The sequence below is a fragment of the Salmo salar genome, chromosome 23 (genome assembly GCF_965601325.2).
Source record: "Salmo salar chromosome 23, fSalSal1, whole genome shotgun sequence".
Lineage (NCBI taxonomy): Eukaryota > Metazoa > Chordata > Actinopteri > Salmoniformes > Salmonidae > Salmo > Salmo salar.
Window position 1 is genome coordinate 35,290,844 of NC_138313.1, and position 24,703 is coordinate 35,315,546.

At 44.4% G+C, this 24,703-nt stretch overlaps 1 protein-coding gene across 5 annotated transcripts in view; it reads left to right on the forward strand.

The window, feature by feature from the left end:
* The window catches only part of LOC106584470 (SRSF protein kinase 2), an 88,639-nt gene that overhangs the window by 46,490 nt on the left and 17,446 nt on the right, over positions 1 to 24,703 (forward strand). For all 5 annotated transcript variants that reach the window (XM_014169832.3, XM_014169833.3, XM_014169838.3 and 2 more), the window contains 2 exons: positions 22,448 to 22,599; positions 24,093 to 24,201. In XM_014169832.3, coding sequence (XP_014025307.3) covers positions 22,448 to 22,599; positions 24,093 to 24,201 — 261 coding nt within the window. The remainder of the gene's footprint in view (positions 1 to 22,447; positions 22,600 to 24,092; positions 24,202 to 24,703) is intronic.

Sequence of the window (24,703 nt, forward strand, 5' to 3'; positions counted from 1 at the left end):
ACAGACACATAGAGAGTAGAAACAGAGACACATAGAGAGTAGAAACACAGACACATAGAGAGTAGAAACAGAGACACATAGAGAGTAGAAACACAGACACATAGAGAGTAGAAACAGAGACACATAGAGAGTAGAAACACAGACACATAGAGAGTAGAAACAGAGACACATAGAGAGTAGAAACACAGACACATAGAGAGTAGAAACAGAGACACATAGAGAGTAGAAACAGAGACACAAAGAGAGTAGGAACAGAGACACAAAGAGAGTAGGAACAGAGACACAAAGAGAGTAGAAACACAGACACATAGAGAGTAGAAACAGAGACACATAGAGAGTAGAAACACAGACACATAGAGAGTAGAAACAGAGACACATAGAGAGTAGAAACAGAGACACATAGAGAGTAGAAACAGAGACACATAGAGAGTAGGAACAGAGACACATAGAGAGTAGGAACAGAGACACATAGAGAGTAGGAACACAGACACATAGAGAGTAGAAACACAGACACATAGAGAGTAGAAACACAGACACATAGAGAGTAGAAACACAGACACATAGAGAGTAGGAACAGAGACACATAGAGAGTAGGAACAGAGACACATAGAGAGTAGAAACACAGACACATAGAGAGTAGAAACACAGACACATAGAGAGTAGAAACAGAGACGCATAGAGAGTAGAAACAGAGACGCATAGAGAGTAGAAACAGAGACACATAGAGAGTAGGAACACAGACGCATAGAGAGTAGGAACACAGACGCATAGAGAGTAGAAACAGAGACGCATAGAGAGTAGAAACACAGACACATAGAGAGTAGAAACAGAGACGCATAGAGAGTAGAAACAGAGCCTCTGCAGGCTACTGTGTTTCTCTTCCAGAGCCTACCCAGCATGCAGCAGTCTTCCTCCTCTTACCAGCGTGGAAGTGACAGACCTCCACAATGGCCGTGGCTCCGTTTGACATCACTGGATGACTATGGATGTGAAGAGACTGTGTGCGTGGTTGAGTGGAGACGAGCTATTCACTACTTAGTGCTATGCTGTAGCTAGATACTGGACCTATGTGATGTGTTTTGATACAGTATAAATGGAGGAATACAGATATTATACTGTAACTGTTCAGGGTTGTTTGTGGTCACATCACACGATCACAGCCAAGGCTAATGGCTTGATGTTTAGCAATGCATGTACAGTAAGTACACATTCACACACATCCTGTGTAGTAAACATCACACACACAAAAGCATCTTGCCTCTTGTGTCAATAGGGGAGAATCGGCCCTCTGTGTTTATGCTGGGTGTGCAGTCTTGTCAGTGTGCCTCAACTGTGTGACTTTTGTTTGTTTGTGTGTGTGCGTGTGCGCACAGGCATGTGTGTGTGTGTGCGAGTGTGTGTGCGAGTGTGTGTGTGTGTGTGTGTGTGTGTGTGTGTGTGTGTGTGTGTGTGTGTGTGTGCGTGTGTCTTTGTGTGTGTGTGTCTTTGTGTTTGTGTGTCTTTGTGTGTGTGTGTCTTTGTGTTTGTGTGTGCTGTGACATGGACCAGTGACATGGGAACAGTCTGTGGCCTCAGTAAGAATTAGCATGCCAGCTTGCAGGCCTGTTTCACAATGCAAATATTATTCAATATCAAGCACTTCTACGGAACAAAAGTCCCATCCAGTTGTGGATGGGTGGCTGACTATGCTGTAGTCTGACAGTGAGTATGTGGTGTTGTGTGGCTCGGTTGCATTTTATCAATGGGGAATCGTAAGGGTCTTCTACGCCTTCAGAGGATTTATACAATTAAAATATACATGTTGTATTCATTTCTATTTCATTTTTGCTGTAATTTAAATATATTCTTATTTCATCTCTTAAGTTTGTGTTGGAAAGAGAAGGGTTAACCATGGAAATAAGAATGACTAGAACAGGCGTCCCCATTCAAGTCAATGATGGCATAATGGGTGGACTGGTGGAGATTGTGAGTGTGCCCATACGAGCAAAGCCGGAAGTAAAATCAGGAAGTTTAACCATCAAATCAAATTTTATTTGTCCCATGCGCCAAATACAACAGGTGTAGACCTTATCGTGAAATGCTTACTTTACAAGCCCTTAACCAACAATGCAGTTTTAGGAAAAAATAAAGTAAAGTAAAGTCAATCTGTGCTGTGATTTGTTCAATCAACTCAAATGACATTACAAAAAATACATTACATTGCATCAGTTAGCATCATCTGAATGAACATTCTACATTACCATGGAAATTAGGAAGCCACTGCGAGTGTACCTATGAGTTTACCAGTCAAATTGCCAGGGTTAGAGGTTCCAAGCTCATTCTAATCATTCTTTTTTGTATGGGGTTAACACTGAAGAGAAAAAAATATCCAATCAGGATTTTTTTTGCCGGTCTCTGGTGAGAAAAATCTAGCTCGCTAAGTCAGTCATTGGCTACGCCCTCAGAAGCTAAACAGAAGGCATCTGTCATTCCACTGTATTAGGGCAGAATTTTGGGGAAAATCAACCAATCACATTTTGACTTCCAATGGGTAGGACTGTTTTGACATTTTTTTACATTTCCGCCTTCTGGAAGGCATAGACACCTCACTCCTGTAGCCTGTTTTTCCCACGCTCTAACTAACTGTTGTTGTTGATAGTGTGCGGCAGCTGCAGCCACAAGTGTTATCAAGGAGGATGTTTTTGCTGATTTAATCATTTCTCCCTTCAAGATTAACCTTTCAACAAGACGTTACTTACAAATGATCATCTTTTGGTGAGTGGCACTGATTTTTGCAGCTCTCTTGCTGTTAGCTATCTCTTTGAAAATAATGTGTGTGAAACATTGTTGCGTTTTAAACTTTAGATCACCAGTTACTTAAAGTTGTACATATCGATTTGGAAATGCTGAATGGTTGTGTTTTTGTTATGATTGGGGGCCTACTAGCTTATGAACGGGTTGCTTTTAACGGTATGCTGTGTGTGACTGCTCTCTTTCTATCGGACGTGTCTATGTGTTTTAGAAAAAGTGTTCTCTCCACGGAGTGCGCAGTTTACGGTTGCTGTCCTTTCAGCACAACTAGCCTTTCACTTTTGATGTGTCACTGTTGTCATCGCTAGGTTATTGATGATAGTGAGGGTGTTAGGATACCATAGGTTGTTTAGTGATACACTCTTTTCACGCCACTTGGATACTGATCCAACTTTTTCATAGCAGTTTACGCAGCAGGTTAGGAGACAGTTAAGGTTAGGAAAAGGGTTAGCGAAAATGCTCTCCTAACCTGCTACGAAAAAATAACTTTGTATCGAAGTGGGGTGAAAGAGTGAGTCCCGGTTTAAGCGGTTGTTGCTGGTCGCATTATTCTGTGCCTGGTACATGAGTGACAGCCTGATGACTGGCTCAGGTGTTCATGCTTATTTCTATGGGCTCAGGCCTGTTTGATTAATTAATGATGTCATAAAAAAACATTGCTACTCCTGCATTAGAGCTAGATACAGTATAATGGGAGTGTGAGAGGTAGATACAGTATAATGGGAGTGTGAGAGGTAGACAGTATAATGGGAGTGTGAGAGGTAGACAGTATAATGGGAGTGTGAGAGGTAGACAGTATAATGGGAGTGTGAGAGCTAGATACAGTATAATGGGAGTGTGAGAGGTAGATACAGTATAATGGGAGTGTGAGAGGTAGATACAGTATAATGGGAGTGTGAGAGGTAGACAGTATAATGGGAGTGTGAGAGGTAGATACAGTATAATGGGAGTGTGAGAGGTAGATACAGTATAATGGGAGTGTGAGAGGTAGATACAGTATAATGGGAGTGTGAGAGGTAGACAGTATAATGGGAGTGTGAGAGCTAGATACAGTATAATGGGAGTGTGAGAGCTAGATACAGTATAATGGGAGTGTGAGAGGTAGACAGTATAATGGGAGTGCGAGAGCTAGATACAGTATAATGGGAGTGTGAGAGGTAGATACAGTATAATGGGAGTGTGAGAGGTAGACAGTATAATGGGAGTGTGAGAGGTAGATACAGTATAATGGGAGTGTGAGAGGTAGATACAGTATAATGGGAGTGTGAGAGGTAGACAGTATAATGGGAGTGTGAGAGGTAGATACAGTATAATGGGAGTGTGAGAGGTAGACAGTATAATGGGAGTGTGAGCTAGATACAGTATAATGGGAGTGCGAGCTAGATACAGTATAATGGGAGCTAGATACAGTATAATGGGAGTGCGAGAGCTAGATACAGTATAATGGGAGTGCGAGAGGTAGATACAGTATAATGGGAGTGCGAGAGCTAGATACAGTATAATGGGAGTGCGAGAGGTAGATACAGTATAATGGGAGTGCGAGAGGTAGATACAGTATAATGGGAGTGCGAGAGGTAGATACAGTATAATGGGAGTGCGAGAGCTAGATACAGTATAATGGGAGTGCGAGAGCTAGATACAGTATAATGGGAGTGCGAGAGGTAGATACAGTATAATGGGAGTGTGAGAGGTAGATACAGTATAATGGGAGTCAGATACAGTATAATGGGAGTGTGAGAGCTAGATACAGTATAATGGGAGTGCAAGAGCTAGATACAGTATAATGGGAGTGCGAGAGCTAGATACAGTATAATGGGAGTGCGAGAGCTAGATACAGTATAATGGGAGTGCGAGAGGTAGATACAGTATAATGGGAGTGTGAGAGGTAGATACAGTATAATGGGAGTCAGATACAGTATAATGGGAGTGTGAGAGCTAGATACAGTATAATGGGAGTCAGATACAGTATAATGGGAGTGCGAGAGGTAGATACAGTATAATGGGTGTGTGAGAGGTAGATACAGTATAATGGGAGTCAGATACAGTATAATGGGAGTGTGAGAGCTAGATACAGTATAATGGGAGTCAGATACAGTATAATGGGAGTGCGAGAGGTAGATACAGTATAATGGGAGTGCGAGAGGTAGATACAGTATAATGGGAGTGCGAGAGGTAGATACAGTATAATGGGAGTGCGAGAGGTAGATACAGTATAATGGGAGTGCGAGAGCTAGATACAGTATAATGGGAGTGCGAGAGCTAGATACAGTATAATGGGAGTCAGATACAGTATAATGGGAGTGTGAGAGGTAGATACAGTATAATGGGAGTCAGATACAGTATAATGGGAGTGCGAGTGGTAGATACAGTATAATGGGAGTGCGAGAGGTAGATACAGTATAATGGGAGTGCGAGAGGTAGATACAGTATAATGGGAGTGCGAGAGGTAGATACAGTATAATGGGAGTGCGAGAGGCAGATACAGTATAATGGGAGTGCGAGAGGCTAGATACAGTATAATGGGAGTGCGAGAGCTAGATACAGTATAATGGGAGCCAGATACAGTATAATGGGAGTGTGAGAGCTAGATACAGTATAATGGGAGTGTGAGAGCTAGATACAGTATAATGGGAGTCAGATACAGTATAATGGGAGTGCGAGAGGTAGATACAGTATAATGGGAGTGTGAGAGGTAGATACAGTATAATGGGAGTCAGATACAGTATAATGGGAGTGTGAGAGCTAGATACAGTATAATGGGAGTGTGAGAGCTAGATACAGTATAATGGGAGTCAGATACAGTATAATGGGAGTGCGAGAGGTAGATACAGTATAATGGGAGTGTGAGAGCTAGATACAGTATAATGGGAGTGTGAGAGGTAGATACAGTATAATGGGAGTGTGGGAGGTAGATACAGTATAATGGGAGTGTGAGAGGTAGATACAGTATAATGGGAGTGTGAGAGGTAGATACAGTATAATGGGAGTGTGGGAGGTAGATACAGTATAATGGGAGTGCGGGAGCTAGATACAGTATAATGGGAGTGCGGGAGCTAGATACAGTATAATGGGAGTGCGGGAGCTAGATACAGTATAATGGGAGTGCGGGAGCTAGATAGAGTATAATGGGAGTGCGGGAGCTAGATACAGTATAATGGGAGTGCGGGAGCTAGATACAGTATAATGGGAGTGCGGGAGCTAGATACAGTATAATGGGAGTGTGAGAGCTAGATACAGTATAATGGGAGTGTGAGAGCTAGATAGAGTATAATGGGAGTGTGAGAGCTAGATACAGTATAATGGGAGTGTGAGAGCTAGATACAGTATAATGGGAGTGTGAGAGCTAGATACAGTATAATGGGAGTGTGAGAGCTAGATAGAGTATAATGGGAGTGTGAGAGCTAGATACAGTATAATGGGAGTGTGAGAGCTAGATACAGTGTGCATTAAGTTTATGATGTTTGTATTGGCTTTTGTGTGTGCTTGCGTGTATGTTTTTGTGTGTAGTAGTGTGTAGGTCAGTGTAGTGCAACATGCCCATTGGAAAATAGAGTAACAGTCTAATCAGCACCTATTGACTGGTGTGCACTGAGCCCTGCAGCATAGAGCTGGTGTGTGTGTTCATAATATACATTTTTCTGTCTGTGTTTTGTGTACTATATAGTGGCAGTACAGTATGAACTGGGCCTATTCATGGGTTGCATGTTTCGTCACAATATTGTTTTGAATGTTTGTTTTGCACTGATGGCCGACTAAGCATTCTACTCAATGCATTGTCAATGAGCGCTGATGAAGATTTCATCAAAAATGCATTACAGTGGCTTGGCAATGCCATTCAATCGGACACTAGTTATTAGTAGGAAAACCTTTTGTCATCACTGCGAAAATCGCCAGATTGATTTAAGAAGCAGTATAACGTTAGCTAGTTATCTAAGATTGAGGGGAGGATACTGGATTTTTGCTAGCTAACATTAGCATTGCTAGCTATTTTTGATTAACTTAGCACTGTTGTCATTAGCGAGCAATCTGTCTAAAGTAAATTAGACAACATGATAATGCTGGCAAAGTTGTTTCCTACTAAATATTTGACTACTTTAGCAATGTCATTGTATTTCCAGGCACTATAGTGTAATTTATACTTAACAGTCATTAGCCTGCGTTCAGAATGACTGGGCTTATCGCGACTTTAGGGCACCATTATTGGGCCGACGGTAGTGGGAGGGTTGAACATTCATAACAATGGCATGATGTGACGGAGGTGCAACCTATGAATACTATACGTTGATTTGTCTGCTAAACAACCCACTCTCTCTCATCTCCATGATCTCTCTGAAGTCAACAAGCCATTGTGTTTTTTCCCTGTGGTACTGAATTAAACAGAGGTTATTGTAATAGCGAGGTTGGTGTGTTTAGTTGGTTAGTGGAAGAGTAGTATAATGGTCTGCACCAAAGTTGATGCATTGTGATGATGGACAGTATATGCTAATGACAGGGCTGAAGTTATTTTTATGTATTGTACACAGAGAGAGCAAAAATGGCGGGGTACAGTGAGGGGGATAAAAGTATTTGATCCCCTGCTGATTTTGTACGTTTGCCCACTGACAAAGAAATGATCAGTCTATAATTTTAATGGTAGGTTTATTTGAACAGTGAGAGACAGAATAACAACAAAAAATCCAGAAAAACACATGTCAAAAATGTTATAAAATGATTTGCATTTTAATGAGGGAAATAAGTATTTGACCCCTCTGCAAAACATGACTTAGTACTTGGTGGCAAAACCCTTCTTGGCAATCACAGAGGTCAGACGTTTCTTGTAGTTGGCCACCAGGTTTGCACACATCTCAGGAGGGATTTTGTCCCACTCCTCTTTCCAGATCTTCTCCAAGTCATTAAGGTTTCGAGGCTGACGTTTGGCATCTCGAACCTTCAGCTCTCTCCACAGATTTTCTATGGGATTAAGGTCTGGAGACTGGCTAGGCCACTCCAGGACCTTAATGTGCTTCTTCTTGAGCCACACTGTTGCCTTGGCCATGTGTTTTGGGTCATTGTCATGCTGGAATACCCATCCACAACCCATTTTCAATGCCCTGGCTGAGGGAAGGAGGTTCTCACCCAAGATGTGATGGTACACGGCCCCGTCCATCGTCCCTTTGATGTGGTGAAGTTGTCCTGTCCCCTTAGCAGAAAAACACCCCCAAAGCATAATGTTTCCACCTCCATGTTTGATGGTGGAGATGGTGTTCTTGGGGTCATAGGCAGCATTCCTCCTCCTCCAAACACGGCGACTTGAGTTGATGCCAAAGAGCTCCATTTTGGTCTCATCTGACCACAACACTTTCACCCACTTGTCCTCTGAATCATTCAGATGTTCATTGGCAAACTTCCGACGGGCATGTATATGTGCTTTCTTGAGCAGGGGGACCTTGCGGGCGCTGCAGGATTTCAGTCCTTCACGGCGTGGTGTGTTACCAATTGTTTTCTTGGTGACTATGGTCCCAGCTGCCTTGAGATCATTGACAAGATCCTCCCGTGTAGTTCTGGGCTGATTCCTCACCGTTCTCATGATCATTGCAACTCCACGAGGTGAGATCTTGCATAGAGCCCCAGACCGAGGGAGATTGACATTTCTTTTGTGTTTCTTCCATTTGCGAATAATCGCACCAACTGTTGTCACCTTCTCACCAAGCTGCTTGGCGATGGTCTTGTGCCCATTCCAGCCTTGTGTAGGTCTACAATCTTGTCCCTGACATCCTTGGAGAGCTCTATGGTCTTGGCCATGGTGGAGAGTTTGGAATCTGATTGATTGATTGCTTCTGTAGACAGGTGTCTTTTATTCAGGTAACAAACTGAGATTAGGAGCACTCCCTTTAAGAGTGTGCTCATAATCTCAGCTCGTTACCTGTATAAAAGACACCTGGGAGCCAGAAATCTTTCTGATTGAGAGGGGGTCAAATACTTATTTCCCTCATTAAAATGCAAATCAATTTATAACATTTTTGACATGCGTTTTTCTGGATTTTTTGTTGTTATTCTGTCTCTCACTGTTCAAATAAACCTACCATTAAAATTATAGACTGATCATTTCTTTGTCAGTGGGCAAACATACAAAATCAGCAGGGGATCAAATATTTTTTTCCCTCACTGTAGGTGTGTGGACAGTAATATATTGCACTACAGACCCATAATGGTAGATTTATGGTAATGTGGCCTCAGATCCATAATTGTGCGGGAGGTACAGTTGAAGTCGGAAGTTTACATACACTTAGGTTGGTGTCATTATAACTCGTTTTTCAACCACTCCACAAATTTCTTATTAACAAACTATAGTTTTTTACAAGTCAGTTCGGACATCTACTTGGTGCATGACACAAGTCATTTTTCCAACAATTGTTTACAGACAGATTATTTCACTTATAATTCACTGTATCACAATTCCAGTGGGTCAGAAGTTTACATACACTAAGTTGACTGTGCCTTTAAACAGCTTGGAAAATTCCAGAAAATGATGCCATGGCTTTAGAAGCTTCTGATAGGCTAATTGACATCATCTGAGTCAATTGGAGGTGTACCTGTGGATGTATTTTAAGGCCTACCTTCAAACTCTTTGCTTGACATCATGGGAAAATTAAAAGAAATCAGCCAAGACCACAAGTCTGTTTCATCCTTGGGAGCAATTTCCAAACGCCTAAAGGTACCACCTTCATCTGTACAAACAATAGTACGCAAGTATAAACACCATGGGACCTCGCAGCCATCATACCGCTCAGGAAGGAGATGCATTCTGTCTCCTAGAGATGAACGTACTTTGGTGCAAAAAGTGCAAATCAATCCCAGAACAACAGCAAAGGACCTTGTAAAGATGCTGGAGGAAACAGGTACAAAAGTATCTATATCCACAGTAAAACGAGTCATATATCGATATAACCTGAAAGGCCGCTCAGCAAGGAAGAAGCCACTGCTCCAAAACTGCCATAAAAAAAGCCAGACTACGGTTTGCAACTGCACATGGGGACAAAGATCGTACTTTTTGGAGAAATGTCCCCTGGTCTGATGAAACAAAAATAGAACTGTTTGGCCATAATGACCATTGTTATGTTTGGAGGAAAAAGGGGGAGGCTTGCAAGCCAAAACACCATCCCAATCGTGAAGCACGGGGGTGGCAGCATCATGTTGTGTGGGTGCTTTGCTGCAGGAGGGACTGGTGCACTTCACAAAATAGATGGCATCATGAGGGAGGAAAATTATGTGGATATATTGAAGCAACATCTCAAGACATCAGTCAGGAAGTTAAAGCTTGGTCGCAAATGGGTCTTCCAAATGGACAATGACCCCAAGCATACTTCCAAAGTTGGGGCAAAATGACTTTAGGACAACAAAGTCAAGGTTTTGGAGTGGTCATCACAAAGCCCTGACCTCAATCCTATAGAAAATGTGTGGGCAGAACTAAAAAAGCGTGTGCAAGCAAGGAGGCCCACAAACCTGACTCAGTTACACCAGCTCTGTCAGGAGGAATGAGCCAAAATTATTGTGGGAATCTTGTGGAAGGCTACCTGAAAAATTTGACCCAAGTTAAACAATTTAAAGGCAATGCTACCAAATTCTAATGGAGTCTATCTAAATGTCTGACCCCCTGGGAATGTGATGAAAGAAATAAAAGCTGAAATAAATAATTCTCTCAACTATTATTCTGACATTTCACATTCATTCTTAAAATAAAGTGGTGATCCTAACTGACCTAAGACAGGCAATTTTTACTAGTATTTATTGTCAGGAATTGTGAAAAACTGAGTTTAAATGTCTTTGGCTAAGGTGTATGTAAACTTCCGACTTCAACTGTAAGAGGTAATGTACAGATTCATCATGGCAGGTGGGGGCAGTGCTGTGTGACGTCAGGCAGACAGGCCGTAGACTGAAATAGCAGTGAGATCTCACTTCCTTGGAATGTGCAGAGCAGACATACCGGAGGAGAGGAGCGAATGAGTCAGCTGGCCTGCTGCTGGGAGAGACTGATACAGATGAAGAGATATGGACAGAGAGGGAGGGAGGGAGAGAGAGGGATGATGATGAATCAGTAAAAGAGAGAGTGGTAGCCTATTACCAGGGGGATTGGATAATGTTTTGGTTCTGACAGAGGGATGCTGGTATTCACTGAGTGGACAGTCGTAACGGAGATGACAGCGTCATTCCATAGTTTACTTACAGTTGTGTTCAGGTATCAGTGTTACCTATATAATGTAGATCCTATAATTCACTGAATTATATGATCTGTGTTGCCGATAGAAATATAATCTATATTCCCTATTTCTATGGTATTACCTACTAGGTGAAATCAGTGTGTTCAGTTAGCGCTAGGTCTATGTTACCAAGGTGAAATGGGTTAACCCCTAGGTTGCCTTTTCCTTGCCCTACCAAGATGTTCAGAGTTAGACATGCCGATTTACCAGCAAGGGTGTATAATGGTAGGCCTAATCAATTGGTTCCCTAGGTGACAGTGGTGTTCCATCGATATTAAATGTGTTACCTTGGCATCAAGAATGCTCAGTATTCAGTACATTACCTTAGTGATATAGAGTAGGTGCTAGGTAATCAATATGTTTCCTTGGTGACGGGCCAACAATATGTGACAGTGGTTCTTAAGGACAGATGTTACTGAATGAGCAGGGGTACACTGAGGTTGTTCTATCTGAAAGGAGGAGGCACACAGCCGCCTTTTCCTTGCTACAGATGTTTAGGCTGTTGACAAGCCTTGAGATCTCATACTACATCATATTACTAAACTTCATGTTCATTGCACATAGGGCTGGGAATTGCCAGGGATCTCACAATATGATATCACAATACTTAAATGCTGATACGATATGTATTGTGATTCTCAGGATTCTATATGTATTGTGATTCTCAGGATTCTATATGTATTGTGATTCTCAGGATTTTATATGTATTGCGATTCATTACTGTGATTTTATTGTGATTCAATGTTCCAAACATATTGCTCATCATATGTCTGCTGCAGAGGAACAAGAGAGCCATGAGAAAATGAGTTTTGAGCAGTCATGGAAATAAAAATGCTGAAAACAAATGGACTCCCTATTTAAAAAGAAGATGGAGAACAAGTGTAGATACTGATGTTTTGGTGCAGGTACAGCAAACTAGCGCAAAAATAATATTGCAATATATCCCCTCCCCCATCACTAATTGCACACAATGTGTGGACCCATGACTATGTCCATACAACTGCAATGGGTTCGCACAGAATTAGGGACATTTTTATTTATTTACTTTTTCCCCAATTTCATGCTATCCAATTGGTAGTTACAGTCTGGTCCCGTTGCTGCAAATCCCGTATGGAGAGGCAAAGGTCGAGAGACATGTGTCCTCCAAAACACGACCCTGCCAAGCCGCACTGCTTCTTGACACACTGCTCGCTTAACCCGGCAGCCAGCCACACCAACGTGTCGGAGGAAACACCGTACAACTGGCGACCGTGTCAGCGTGCACTGAGCCCGGCCCGCAACAGGAGTCACCAGAGCGCGATGGAACAAAGACATCCAGGCCGGCCAAACCCTCCCCTAACAGCCTTAGGCCGCTGCGCCACTCGGGAGGCCCCTAGAATTAGGGATTTGAGCTGACAAAGACGGCTTCTCAACTTTTTCAATGTAAAAAATGTCTATATTAGCAGACGCTCTTATCCAGAGTGACTTAGTTAGTATACAGATAACTAGGTAAGACAACCACATATCACAGGCATAGTCAGTTCATTCTTCCTCAATAAAGAAGTTACCAGCAAAGTCATTGAGTAGGAAAATTGTAAGAAAAACACTTTGGGCAGGGACTCAGATGGGCAGGGACTCTTCTGTCCTGACGTTAGGGAGAAGAGTTTGTCTTCCTCTCCCATTTAGCAGGAGAATGATAAACAACGTTGAACTATTTTCCTGAATAAGAGACCTTTGTGCTCTGCTCTCTTATACTCACACTGAGAGATGATTTACTTAATCAACTACCGGTACATTTCTCTCTCTATCTCTCGCTCCGTGTGTGTGTGTGTGTGTGTGTGTGTGGTGTGTGTGTATTTGCCTTTCCTCATTATTCCATGTTTTTGTCCCTGGAGTTTGGAGAGAGAAAGAATGCTGGAGTTTCCCTGTTTGTTTTTCCATTTCTAATCCCTCTCCAACCCCCATGTCACTCAGCTCCTGCTCAACACACACACACACACACACACACACACACACACACACACACACAAACACACTTACAGGGCATCCCACCCGTGGCGCTGTTTACAAACACATGGTCACACACACACACGCGAAGCCCTTAGCCGTGGTATATTGGCCATATACCACAAACCCCAGATTATTGCTATTATAAACAGGTTATCAACTTAATTAGAGCAGTAAAAAGTTGTCATACCCATGGTATACGGTCTGATATACCACGGCTGTCAGCCAATTAGCATGCACGGCTCGAACCATCCAGTTTATTATGTGCTTTATACCTTGGCAGTTTTTTATTTTTTTATTTAACCTTTATTTAACTAGGCAAGTCAGTTAAGAATAAATTCTTATTTACAATGACGGCCTACCCCTGCAAACCCGGACGACACTGAGCCGATTGTGCGCCACCCTATGGTTTAGTTAACCAAACAAACAGACGTGCTAGTTTAGCTATCATTGGTAACTACTGTAGCTACCTAGTAAACTTGCTAGCTACTTCAGTGGATGTTTAACACATTTCAACCAGCAAATGAACATCTCTAGTAGCAAATGTGTTAAATATTAGCCATGGTATAAAAGGGATAATCAACGCTGGGCTCTATGCCTTCTCTGGAAAAGAATGCAACTCTGTGGAAGGTCAGTTCCACTCCGCTAGCACGTCATGGAACACACCTTCCACGTCATTCATTATTGTCGTTCATTATTTTCCATATAACGCATAGCCCCCTCATTGATTATCCCTTACGTAATTACACTACTTATAGCAATGTGACACTTAACCATCTAGAAACCAACAACCCTGTTTAGCCACAAAACAAATTGTTAATGCATTTGTCCTGTGGAAAAATAAGATGGGGTTATCCCCAATGTTTCCTCTAAACTGCGCGCGTGCGCGGCGCCCACCTCCCCCAGCACTGCTGCTCACAGAAGAAATGCAAGGCCGCGCAAAGACGAAAGAGATTGAACTTCTGAGTTCGCCGCGTTAGTTTGCACTATATAGATTCGTTTTTTTTCTGTGATGAATCAACATTAAATTAACCTCTTTTCAATGTAACAAACCAAAACAAGTTTAACTTTGAAATATTGAGTCTGTAATTTTTGCAGGGGTAGCACCTGCCTTTCAATCATCCTGGAGTGAATGCGCTTTTCATATGTTCAGTTCAGACCGCACATGTGCACATTTGTTTATATTCTTTGCTAGTTAGCGCATTATTAGCCCAGTTATAGATAAGTATAGGTCAGCAATGGGGAGTTACTGCGTCCTACAAGAGCACAACACGTGTAGGCTACATTTCTTTGAAAAGCCAGTCGGGTAAAAAGTTTGTCTTAATTAAAGGGGCAGTGTTGTATTTTGAGACATATGCAAATAAACCAATAGGCAGAGGGATAGCCTACACATTGTCTAATTCTCTGTACAGTAATAATAACTTTTATTTTGTAAAGTGGTTTCGTGCATCACATAACAGAATGCAATGCAATTTACAGTCACCTATTTCGCCCATGGTGTTACAGACCAAGTAAAAAATAGTTAATTCATGTCAAGCCCTTCATATTGTAAAAACGTTTAAATAATTCTCATGTAATGTAGGCCTGCATTGAACACCACAAACAGGCTACTGTAGGCTATATCATTGAAATCAAAGCTATTTTCATTTGAAAAGTTTGAGATTTGCTCCATTGGTTTTGTTTGTAGACCGACATTATGCTTAAATAGCCGCAATAGTCTATTGGCTACTGTCTAAAACTGTAAGGGTCCAGCGTCAGTGTTCACTGTAAACGCGCGCCGGAAGTTGAACAAAATTCTCACAACATTCAAGTTTCTGCTCACAAGACCTAGAATTTGCTCAGTGCCCCAAAACATGCATCCCCTTGCTGCTGTGTCAGCTGACTACAGCCTGGACTGGCATGTCTGCAATGAGGAGAATGGCAGCCAGTGATTAGCTCTGTGAAAGGGAATACCTAGTCAGTTGCACAACTGAATGCATTCAACCGAAATGTGTCTTTCGCATTTAACCCAACTGCTCTGAATCAGCTGCTTTGTCCAAGTATGTGTCCCAAATGGCACCCTATTCCCTACATAGTGCACTACTGTTGATGGGCCCTGGTCAAAAGTAGTGCTCTATGTAGGGAATATGGGTGCCCTTTAGAACGCACTCTAAGAGTTAGTTCCTGCCTTGCTGCTGTTGTTGTTTGACATGGGATTTCCATGCACTCAGAAACATTCTGGTTCTGTTGTTGCTGTTGTGTGTATGAGTGGTCACAGTGGTGATGGGTGTGTGTTGCTGTTGTGTGTATGAGTGGTCACAGTGGTGATGGGTGTGCGATAGACACAAACACACATCCGTGTGTGTGTGTTCTAGGATGTACATTGTTCCCTACAGTATGAATTAACACACACACACATGCACATTACACCCACCAGTGGAGGCTGCTAAGGGGAGGACGGCTCACAATAATGGCTGTAACGGAGTGAATGGAATGGCATCAAACACCTGGGAACCATGTGTTTGATGTATTTGATACCATTCCACTGATTCCACTCCAGTCGTTATAATGAGCCCGTCCTCCCCAATTAAGGTGCCACCAACCTCATGTGACACACGCACATATCCACACACATTTGCATGCCCCAATACACACATACATGTACACAGACACACTGAAGTGGGCTGGCTTCTGCTGTAGGGTGGCTACTGCTATTGCTGTACAGTGGCTACTGCTGTAGGGTGGCCGCTACGCGGGGTGGCCTGCTACGCGTAGGGTGGCCGCTACGCGGGTGGCTACGCCTGCTGTAGGGTGGCTACTGCTACTGCTGTAGGGTGGCTACTGCTACTGCTGTGGGGTGGCTACTGCTACGCGGGGGTGGCCTGCTGGGGTGGCCGCTACTGCCTGCTGTGGGGTGGCTACGCGGGGTGGCTACGCGGGGTGGCCCTACGCGGGGTGGCCTGCTGGGGTGGCCTGCCACTGCGGAGGGCTACGCGAGGGTGGCTACGCGCTGCTGTAGGGTGGCTACTGCTGCTGCTGTAGGGTGGCTACTGCTGTAGGGTGGCTACTGCTGCTGCTGTAGGCTGGCTACTGCTATAGGGTGGCTACTGCTACTGCTGTAGGGTGGCTACGGCTACTGCTGTAGGGTGGCTACGGCTACTGCTGTAGGGTGGCTACTGCTGTAGAGTGGCTACTGCTACCGTACTGCTGTAGAGTGGCTACTGCTACCGTACTGCTGTAGAGTGGCAACTGCTACTCCTGTAGGGTGGCAACTGCTACTCCTGTAGGGTGGCAACTGCTACTCCTGTAGGGTGGCTACTGCTACTCCTGTAGGGTGGCTACTGCTACTGCTGTAGGGTGGCTACTGCTACTGCTGTAGGGTGGCTACTGCTACTGCTACTCCTGTAGGGTGGCTACTGCTGTAGGATGGCTACTGTTACTGCTGTAGGGTGGCTACTGCTACTCCTGTAGGGTGGCTACTGCTGTAGAATGCTACTGTTACTGCTGTAGGGTGGCTACTGCTACTCCTGTAGGGTGGCTACTGCTGTAGGATGGGCTCAGAGTTATTGTGGCTATGTGTGTGTGTGGCAGGCTCAAGTTTAAAAGCACTGAGCCCGTGGAAGTGATCTATGATACAGTACGTGATTGTTTTGGTTAAGGACCATCCTGCTGCAAGGGCACAGATCCAAGCATGGAGTGTGTGTGTATGAGTGTGTATAAGTACATAGCCTAAGTGTATTGTGTGTGTGTGTGTGTGTGTGTGTGTGTGTGTGTGTGTGTGTGTGTGTGTGTGTGTGTGTGTGTGTGTGTGTGTGTGAAATGCCTTATTTGCTAGCTGCAGACCCAACAATGCAGTAATCAATATCAATGTAGTACTAAAATGTTTAATGTAGAACAAAAACACACGACAAATAGAAATAAGAAGAACACGAGAAGTAAGTAAGCTATATGTGTCTCTGTGTTTGTAAGTGCGCATGTGTTACTGTAGTAATCTCAATGCTAAGTGTCTATGTTGTCCTTCGCGGAACGCTATGCTGTTTTAGACACTGGAGGAAAGGAAAAGGGGGATACCTAGTCAGTTGGACAACTGAATGCATTCAACTGAAATGTGTTTTCCGCATTTAACCCAACCCCTTTTAATCAGAGGTGTGCAGGGGGCCTGCCTTAATCGACATCCATGTCTTCCAGCCTTGTGTTGCTCTAGATCAGTGGTTCCCAAACTTTTCATAGTCCCGTACCCCTTCAAACATTCAACCTCCAGCTGCGTACCCCCTCTAGCACCAGGGTCAGCGTACTCGCAAATGTTGTTTTTTGCCATCATTGTAAGCCTGCCACACACACTATACGATACATTTATTAAACATAAGAATGAGTGTGTGTTTTTGTCACAACCCGGCTCGTGGCAAGTGACAAAGAGCTCTTATAGGACCAGGGCACAAATAATAATAATCAATAATTTGGCTCTTTATTTAACCATCTTACATATAGAACCGTATTTGTTCATCGAAAATTGTGAATAATTCACCACAAGTTAATGAGAATGGTGTGCTTGAAAGGATGCACATAACTCTGCAATGTTGGGTTGTATTGGAGAGAGTCTCAGTCTTAATTCATTTTCCACACACAGTCTGAATCCACTCTCACATACACTACCGTTTAAAAGTTTGGGGTCACTTAGAAATGAAATAGTACCCTCAAAACACCAGTCTCAAAGTCAACAGTTGAGATGTACACAGACACACTGAAGTGGGCTGGCTTCTGCTGTAGGTTGGCTACTGCTTCTGCTGTAGGGTGGCTACTGCTACTGCTGTGGGGTGGCTACTGCTGCTGCTGTGGGGTGGCTACTGCTGTAGGGTGGCTACTGCTTCTGCTGTAGGGTGGCTACTGCTACTGCTGTGGGGTGGCTACTGCTACTGCTGTGGGGTGGCTACTGCTACTGCTGTGGGGTGGCTACTGCTACTGCTGTGGGGTGGCTACTGCTACTGCTGTAGGGTGGCTACTGCTACTGCTGTGGGGTGGCTACTGCTGCTGCTGTGGGGTGGCTACTGCTGTAGGGTGGCTACTGCTACTGCTGTGGGGTGGCTACTGCTGCTGCTGTAGGGTTGCTACTGCTGCTGCTGTAGGGTTGCTACTGCTGTAGAGTGGCTGCTGCTGTAGGGTGGCTACTGCTGAAGGGTGGCTACTGCTACTGCTGTGGGGTGGCTACTGCTGCTGCTGTAGGGTGGCTACTGCGACTGCTGTGGGGTGGCTACTGCTACTGCTGTAGGGTGGCTACTGCTACTGCTGTGGGGTGGCTACTGCGACTGCTGTGGGGTGGCTACTGCGACTGCTGTGGGGTGGCTACTGCGACTGCTGTGGGGTGGCTACTGCTACTGCTGCAGGGTGGCTACTGCAACTGCTGTGGGGTGGCTACTGCAACTGCTGTGGGGTGGCTACTGCGACTGCTGTGGGGTGGCTACTGCTGCAGGGTGGCTACTGCAACTGCTGTGGGGTGGCTACTGCGACTGCTGTGGGGTGGCTACTGCTACTGCTGTGGGGTGGCTACTGCTACTGCTGTGGGGTGGCTACTGCTACAGGGTGGCTACTGCTACTGCTGTAGGGTGGCTACTGCTACTGCTGTAGGGTGGCTACTGCTACTGCTGTAGGGTGGCTACTGCTACTGCTGTAGGGTGGCTACTGCTACTGCTGTGGGGTGGCTACTGCTACTGCTGTGGGGTGGCTACTGCTACTGCTGTAGGGTGGCTACTGCTACTGCTGTAGGGTGGCTACTGCTACTGCTGTGGGGTGGCTACTGCTACTGCTGTGGGGTGGCTAGTACTGTAGGGTGGCTACGGCTACTGCTGTAGGGTGGCTACGGCTACTGCTGTAGGGTGGCTACGGCTACTGCTGTAGGGTGGCTACGGCTACTGCTGTGGGGTGGCTACTGCTGTGGGGTGGCTACTGCTACTGCTGTGGGGTGGCTATATTACTAGTTTATCTAGCTGATATTACTAGTTTATCTAGCTTGTCCTGCGTTGCATATAATCGATGCGGTGCCTGTTAATTTATCATTGAATCACAGCCTACTTCACCAAATGGTTATTTAACAAGCGCATTTGCGAAAAAAGCACTGTAGTTGTGCCAATGTGTACCTAACCATAAACATCAACGTCTTTCTTAAAATCAATACACAAGTATACATTTTTAAACTGCATATTTAGTTAATATTGCCTGCTAACATGAATTTATTTTAACTAGGGAAATTGTGTCACTTATCTTGCTTTCTGTGCAACAGAGTCAGGGTATATGCAGCAGTTTGGGCCGTCTGGCTCGTTGCGAACTGTGTGAAGACCAACTTCGCCAAACGGGTGATGATTTAACAAAAGCACATTTGTGAAAAAACACAATCGTTGCACGAATGTACCTAACCATAAACATCAATGCCTTTCTTAAAATCAATACACAGAGGTATATTGTTTTAAACCTGCATATTTAGATAAAATAAATCCATGTTAGCAGGCAATATTAAACTTGGGAAATTGTATCTCTTCTCTTGCGTTCATTGCACGCAGAGTCTGGGTATATGCAACAGTTTGGGCCGCCTGGCTCCTTGCAAACTAATTTGCCAGAATTTTACGTAATTATGACATAACATTGAAGGTTGTGCAATGTAACAGGAATATTTAGACTTATGGATGCCACCCGTTAGATAAAATATGGAACGGTTCCGTATTTCACTGAAAGAATAAACGTTTTGTTTTCGAAATTATAGTTTCCTGATTTGACCATATTAATGACCTAAGGCTCGTATTTCTGTGTGTTATTATGTCATAATTAAGTCTATGATTTCATAGAGAAGTCTGACTGAGCGGTGGTAGGCAGCAGCAGACTCGTAAGCATTCATTCAAACGGAAATAGTCCGATAATTCCTATAATAACTACAACCTAAAACTTCTTACCTGGGAATATTGAAGACTCATGTTAAAAGGAACCACCAGCTTTCATATGTTCTCATGTTCTGAGCAAGGAAGTTAAAGGTTAGCTTTTTTACATGGCACATATTGCACTTTTACTTTCTTCTCCAACACTTTGTTTTTGCATTATTTAAACCAAATTGAACATGTTTCATTATTTATTTGAGGCTAAATTGATTTTATTGATGTATTATATTAAGTTAAAATAAAAGTGTTCATTCAGTATTGTTGTAATTGTCATTATTACAAATAAATAAACAAATAAAATCGGCCGATTAATCGGCATCAGGTTTTGGGTCCTCCAATAATCGGTATCGGCATTGAAAAATCATATTCGGTCGACCTCTAGTGGCTACTGCCTCTGCTGTATGGTGGCTACTGCTACTGTACTGCTGTAGGGTGGCTACTGCTGTAGGTTGGCTACTGCCTCTGCTGTACTACTGTAGGTTGGCTACTGCTACTGCTACTGCTGTATGGTGGCTACTGCTAGTGCTGTAGGGTGGCTAATGCTGCTGCTGTAGGGTGGCTACAGCTGTAGGGTGGCTACTGCTGTAGGGTGGCTACTGCTTCTGCTGTAGGGTGGCTACTGCTGCTGCTGTAGGGTGGGCTACTGCTACTGCTGTAGGGTGGGCTACTGCTGTAGGGTGGCTACTGCTACTGCTGTAGGGTGGCTACTGCTACTGCTCTAGGGTGGCTACTGCTACTGTACTTCTGTAGGGTCGCTACTGCTACCGTACTGCTGTAGGGTGGCTACGGCTACTGCTGTAGGGTGGCTACGGCTACTGCTGTAGGGTGGCTACTGCTACCGTACTGCTGTAGGGTGGCTACTGCTACTGCTGTAGGGTGGCTACGGCTACTGCTGTAGGGTGGCTACTGCTGTAGGGTGGCTACTGCTACCGTACTGCTGTAGAGTGGCTACTGCTACCGTACTGCTGTAGAGTGGCAACTGCTACTCCTGTAGGGTGGCAACTGCTACTCCTGTAGGGTGGCAACTGCTACTCCTGTAGGGTGGCTACTGCTATTGCTGTGGGGTGGCTACTGCTACTGCTGTAGGTTGGCTACTGCTACTGCTACTCCTGTAGGGTGGCTACTGCTGTAGGATGGCTACTGTTACTGCTGTAGGGTGGCTACTGCTACTCCTGTAGGGTGGCTACTGCTGTAGGATGGCTACTGTTACTGCTGTAGGGTGGCTACTGCTACTCCTGTAGGGTGGCTACTGCTGTAGGATGCTACTGTTACTGCTGTAGGGTGGCTACTGCTACTCCTGTAGGGTGGCTACTGCTGTAGGATGGGCTCAGAGTTATTGTGTCTATGTGTGTGTGTGGCAGGCTCAAGTTTAAAAGCACTGAGCCCGTGGAAGTGATCTATGATACAGTACGTGATTGTTTTGGTTAAGGACCATCCTGCTGCAAGGGCACAGATCCAAGCATGGAGTGTGTGTGTATGAGTGTGTATAAGTACATAGTCTAAGTGTATTGTGTGTGTGTATGAGTGTGTATAAGTACATAGTCTAAGGGTATTGTGTGTGTGTGTGTGTATGAGTGTGTATAAGTACATAGTCTAAGGGTATTGTGTGTGTGTGTGTGGGGGGGGGGTGTTAATGTCACATGTACAGTACAGTGAAATGCCTTATTTGCTAGCTGCAGACCCAACAATTATTTTTATTTTATTACATTTTTTATTTAACTAGTCAAGTCAGTTAAGAACAAATTCTTATTTACAATGACGGCCTACCAAAAGTCAAAAGGCCTCCTGCGGGGACGGGGGCTGGGATAAAACAATAAAATAAAAGAAATCGGACACATCACCAGAGAGAGACACCACAATACTACATAAAGAGAGACCTAAGACACAGCATGGCAGCAACACAACATGACAACACAGCATGGTAGTTACACAACATGACAACAACATGGCAGCAGCACAAAACATGGTACAAACATTATTTGGCACAGACAAAAGTACAAAGGGCAAGAAGATAGAGACAACACATGATTGAGTCTTTGAATGAAGAGATGGAGATACAACTGTCCAGTTTGAGTGTTATTTAATGTAATGTAATCTAAATGAATACACGCTGTTGTTTCTATGGAACTAGCTCACTCCTCAACATCACACCGCATAGCTAAACATTGAACATACAGAGAACACTGAATTAAAGTGGCTGGAACAGACTTTTCACAGGGGGAAGAGAAGTCACACACTGTCTTATTGATAAGATACTAAGCCCTTAAAAATACAGCAGACATGTATATTTTCTCTTCCTCGTGGGCCTAGTTCCATTTACAATCCTTTCAGATCTGAGAACACCAAAGGCTAGGGAAAAGGATTGGGGATGGGCTACGAGATGGAATCAGGTCTTAAAGAGAAATGGCATCCAGCTAAGCATATCGGCTGCAGTGGTGATTCTAGTGTAATTGTGTGTTAGTATGTTGTAAGCGGAAAGGGTCGTTCCTACCCTAACCAATTCAGGTTCTAACAGTATCTCTCTCTCTCTGTCAGGCCTGAGACCCAGCAAAAAGCCCCGGTGTCTGCCCCCACTCCCCCGCCTCCCCCTCCAGCCCCCCCTGAGCCGGCCGTCCCCCCAGAGCCAGAGGAGGAGATCTTAGGCTCTGACGATGAGGAGCAGGAGGACCCCGCAGACTACTGCAAAGGTGGGGGGAGATAATACACACTCACAAACCCCCGCACGTAGGCACACACACACGTGTAGAACTTCCATAGCTTATACGTGCATACACAACTATCCAGTTCTGTCTTCTTAACTCTTATCTCCTCCCCCTTTCTCTCTTTACCTCTCTACCTCTACACTCTTTCTTTCTCCCGTCTTTCTCACACATGCCGCATACACCCCTCTCCCTAGACACACTCACTGAAGGCGTCAGCATGCTTCAGTTCGGCTAGCGCCTAGCCGAGTGGGCTTGCATACTCCCTCAAAAGTCCTTCGCTTGAAAAACTAGAAAAAAGTGGCAATAGTACTATTTGTCCATTTTGAGATGCTGTAGCCAGTATATGCTCACCTCAAAATAGTCCAAATGTATCTAAAATAACGAAAGAAATGTTATTCATTTTGACGTTTTTGCCGAGGATATCTTAGTCACGCAATTTTACATCTAACAAAATGTTTGGTGCAGTATTTCTCCAAGAAAAAATGTGCATGAAAACGAGTCGTCTCTCGTTGAATGACAACAAAGACTTTATTGAAGAATCCCTACTGTTGACCAAACAAAAAGGGCTCCAAACTATGGCCTGCTTCTAGAAAAATGTTGTGTGCCTCAACACCAAGTCCAAAAAGAACTAATACCTCACAAAATGTCATCATAATACCGTTTCGGCTGGGAAGCATGCAGACGCTTTCACACACTCTAATACACTTAAACCCATATCTTCATCTCCTTTCTCTCTCTCTCTACCTCTTACTCTGTCTCTTATATCATCCCTGCTGGCTCCTAATGTAATTTGCAGCAGTGTGACTCTAGCCAGAAGCTCTATATGCTTGGCACCAGCACCAAGGCTCAAGGTTGTTGTCTGTGCCAAGAGGGAGTGGTCTTTCTGCTGAGGAGCCTGATATCCTGATAGCTGTGAGGACCTTCTCTCTCTCACTCTTCACTCACTCACTCACTCACTCACTCACTCACTCACTCACTCACTCACTCACTCACTCACTCTCTTTCTTAATCCTCTCTCACTCCCTCCCTCCTACTGATAGCATAGATTCAGTAGCCTGGCTCGAAGTATCAGTATCTTGATTATCTAGGTTTTTCGAACAGTATCTCCCTCTGTTCTCTCTCTGTTCTCTCTCTCTCTCTGTTCTCTCTCTCTCTGTTCTCTCTCTCTCTCTGTTCTCTTTCTCTCTGTTCTCTCTCTCTCTGTTCTCTCTCTCTCTGTTCTCTCTCTCTCTGTTCTCTCTCTCTCTCTGTTCTCTCTCTCTCTCTGTTCTCTCTCTCTCTGTTCTCTCTGTTCTCTCTCTGTTCTCTCTCTCTCTCTCTGTTCTCTCTCTCTCTGTTCTCTCTCTCTCTCTGTTCTCTCTCTCTCTCTCTCTCTGTTCTCTCTCTCTCTCTCTCTCTGTTCTCTCTCTCTCTCTCTCTGTTCTCTCTCTCTCTCTCTCTGTTCTCTCTCTCTGTTCTCTCTGTTCTCTCTCTCTCAGGTGGATACCATCCGGTGAAGATAGGGGACTTGTTCAATGGGAGGTACCATGTGATCCGCAAGCTGGGCTGGGGTCACTTCTCCACCGTATGGCTGTGCTGGGACATCCAGTGAGTCTCACACACACACACACCCACACACACCCACACACACACACACACACACACACACACACACACACACACACACACCTGTCAATGGGAGTCAGACGGGTCACCACGATGACCAACTCATCACCATGACAACGGTTGCAACAAAACCACTCCTACACAGTGACACAGTAGACAGTAGCAGCTGCAGTGTAATGGGACACAGTGACACAGTAGACAGTAGCAGCTGCAGTGCAATGGGACACAGTGACACAGTAGACAGTAGCAGCTGCAGTGTAATGGGACACAGTGACACAGTAGACAGTAGCAGCTGCAGTGCAATGGGACACAGTGACACAGTAGACAGTAGCAGCTGCAGTGTAATGGGACACAGTGACACAGTAGACAGTAGCAGCTGCAGTGTAATGGGACACAGTGACACAGTAGACAGTAGCAGCTGCAGTGTAATGGGACACAGTGACACAGTAGACAGTAGCAGCTGCAGTGTAATGGGACACAGTGC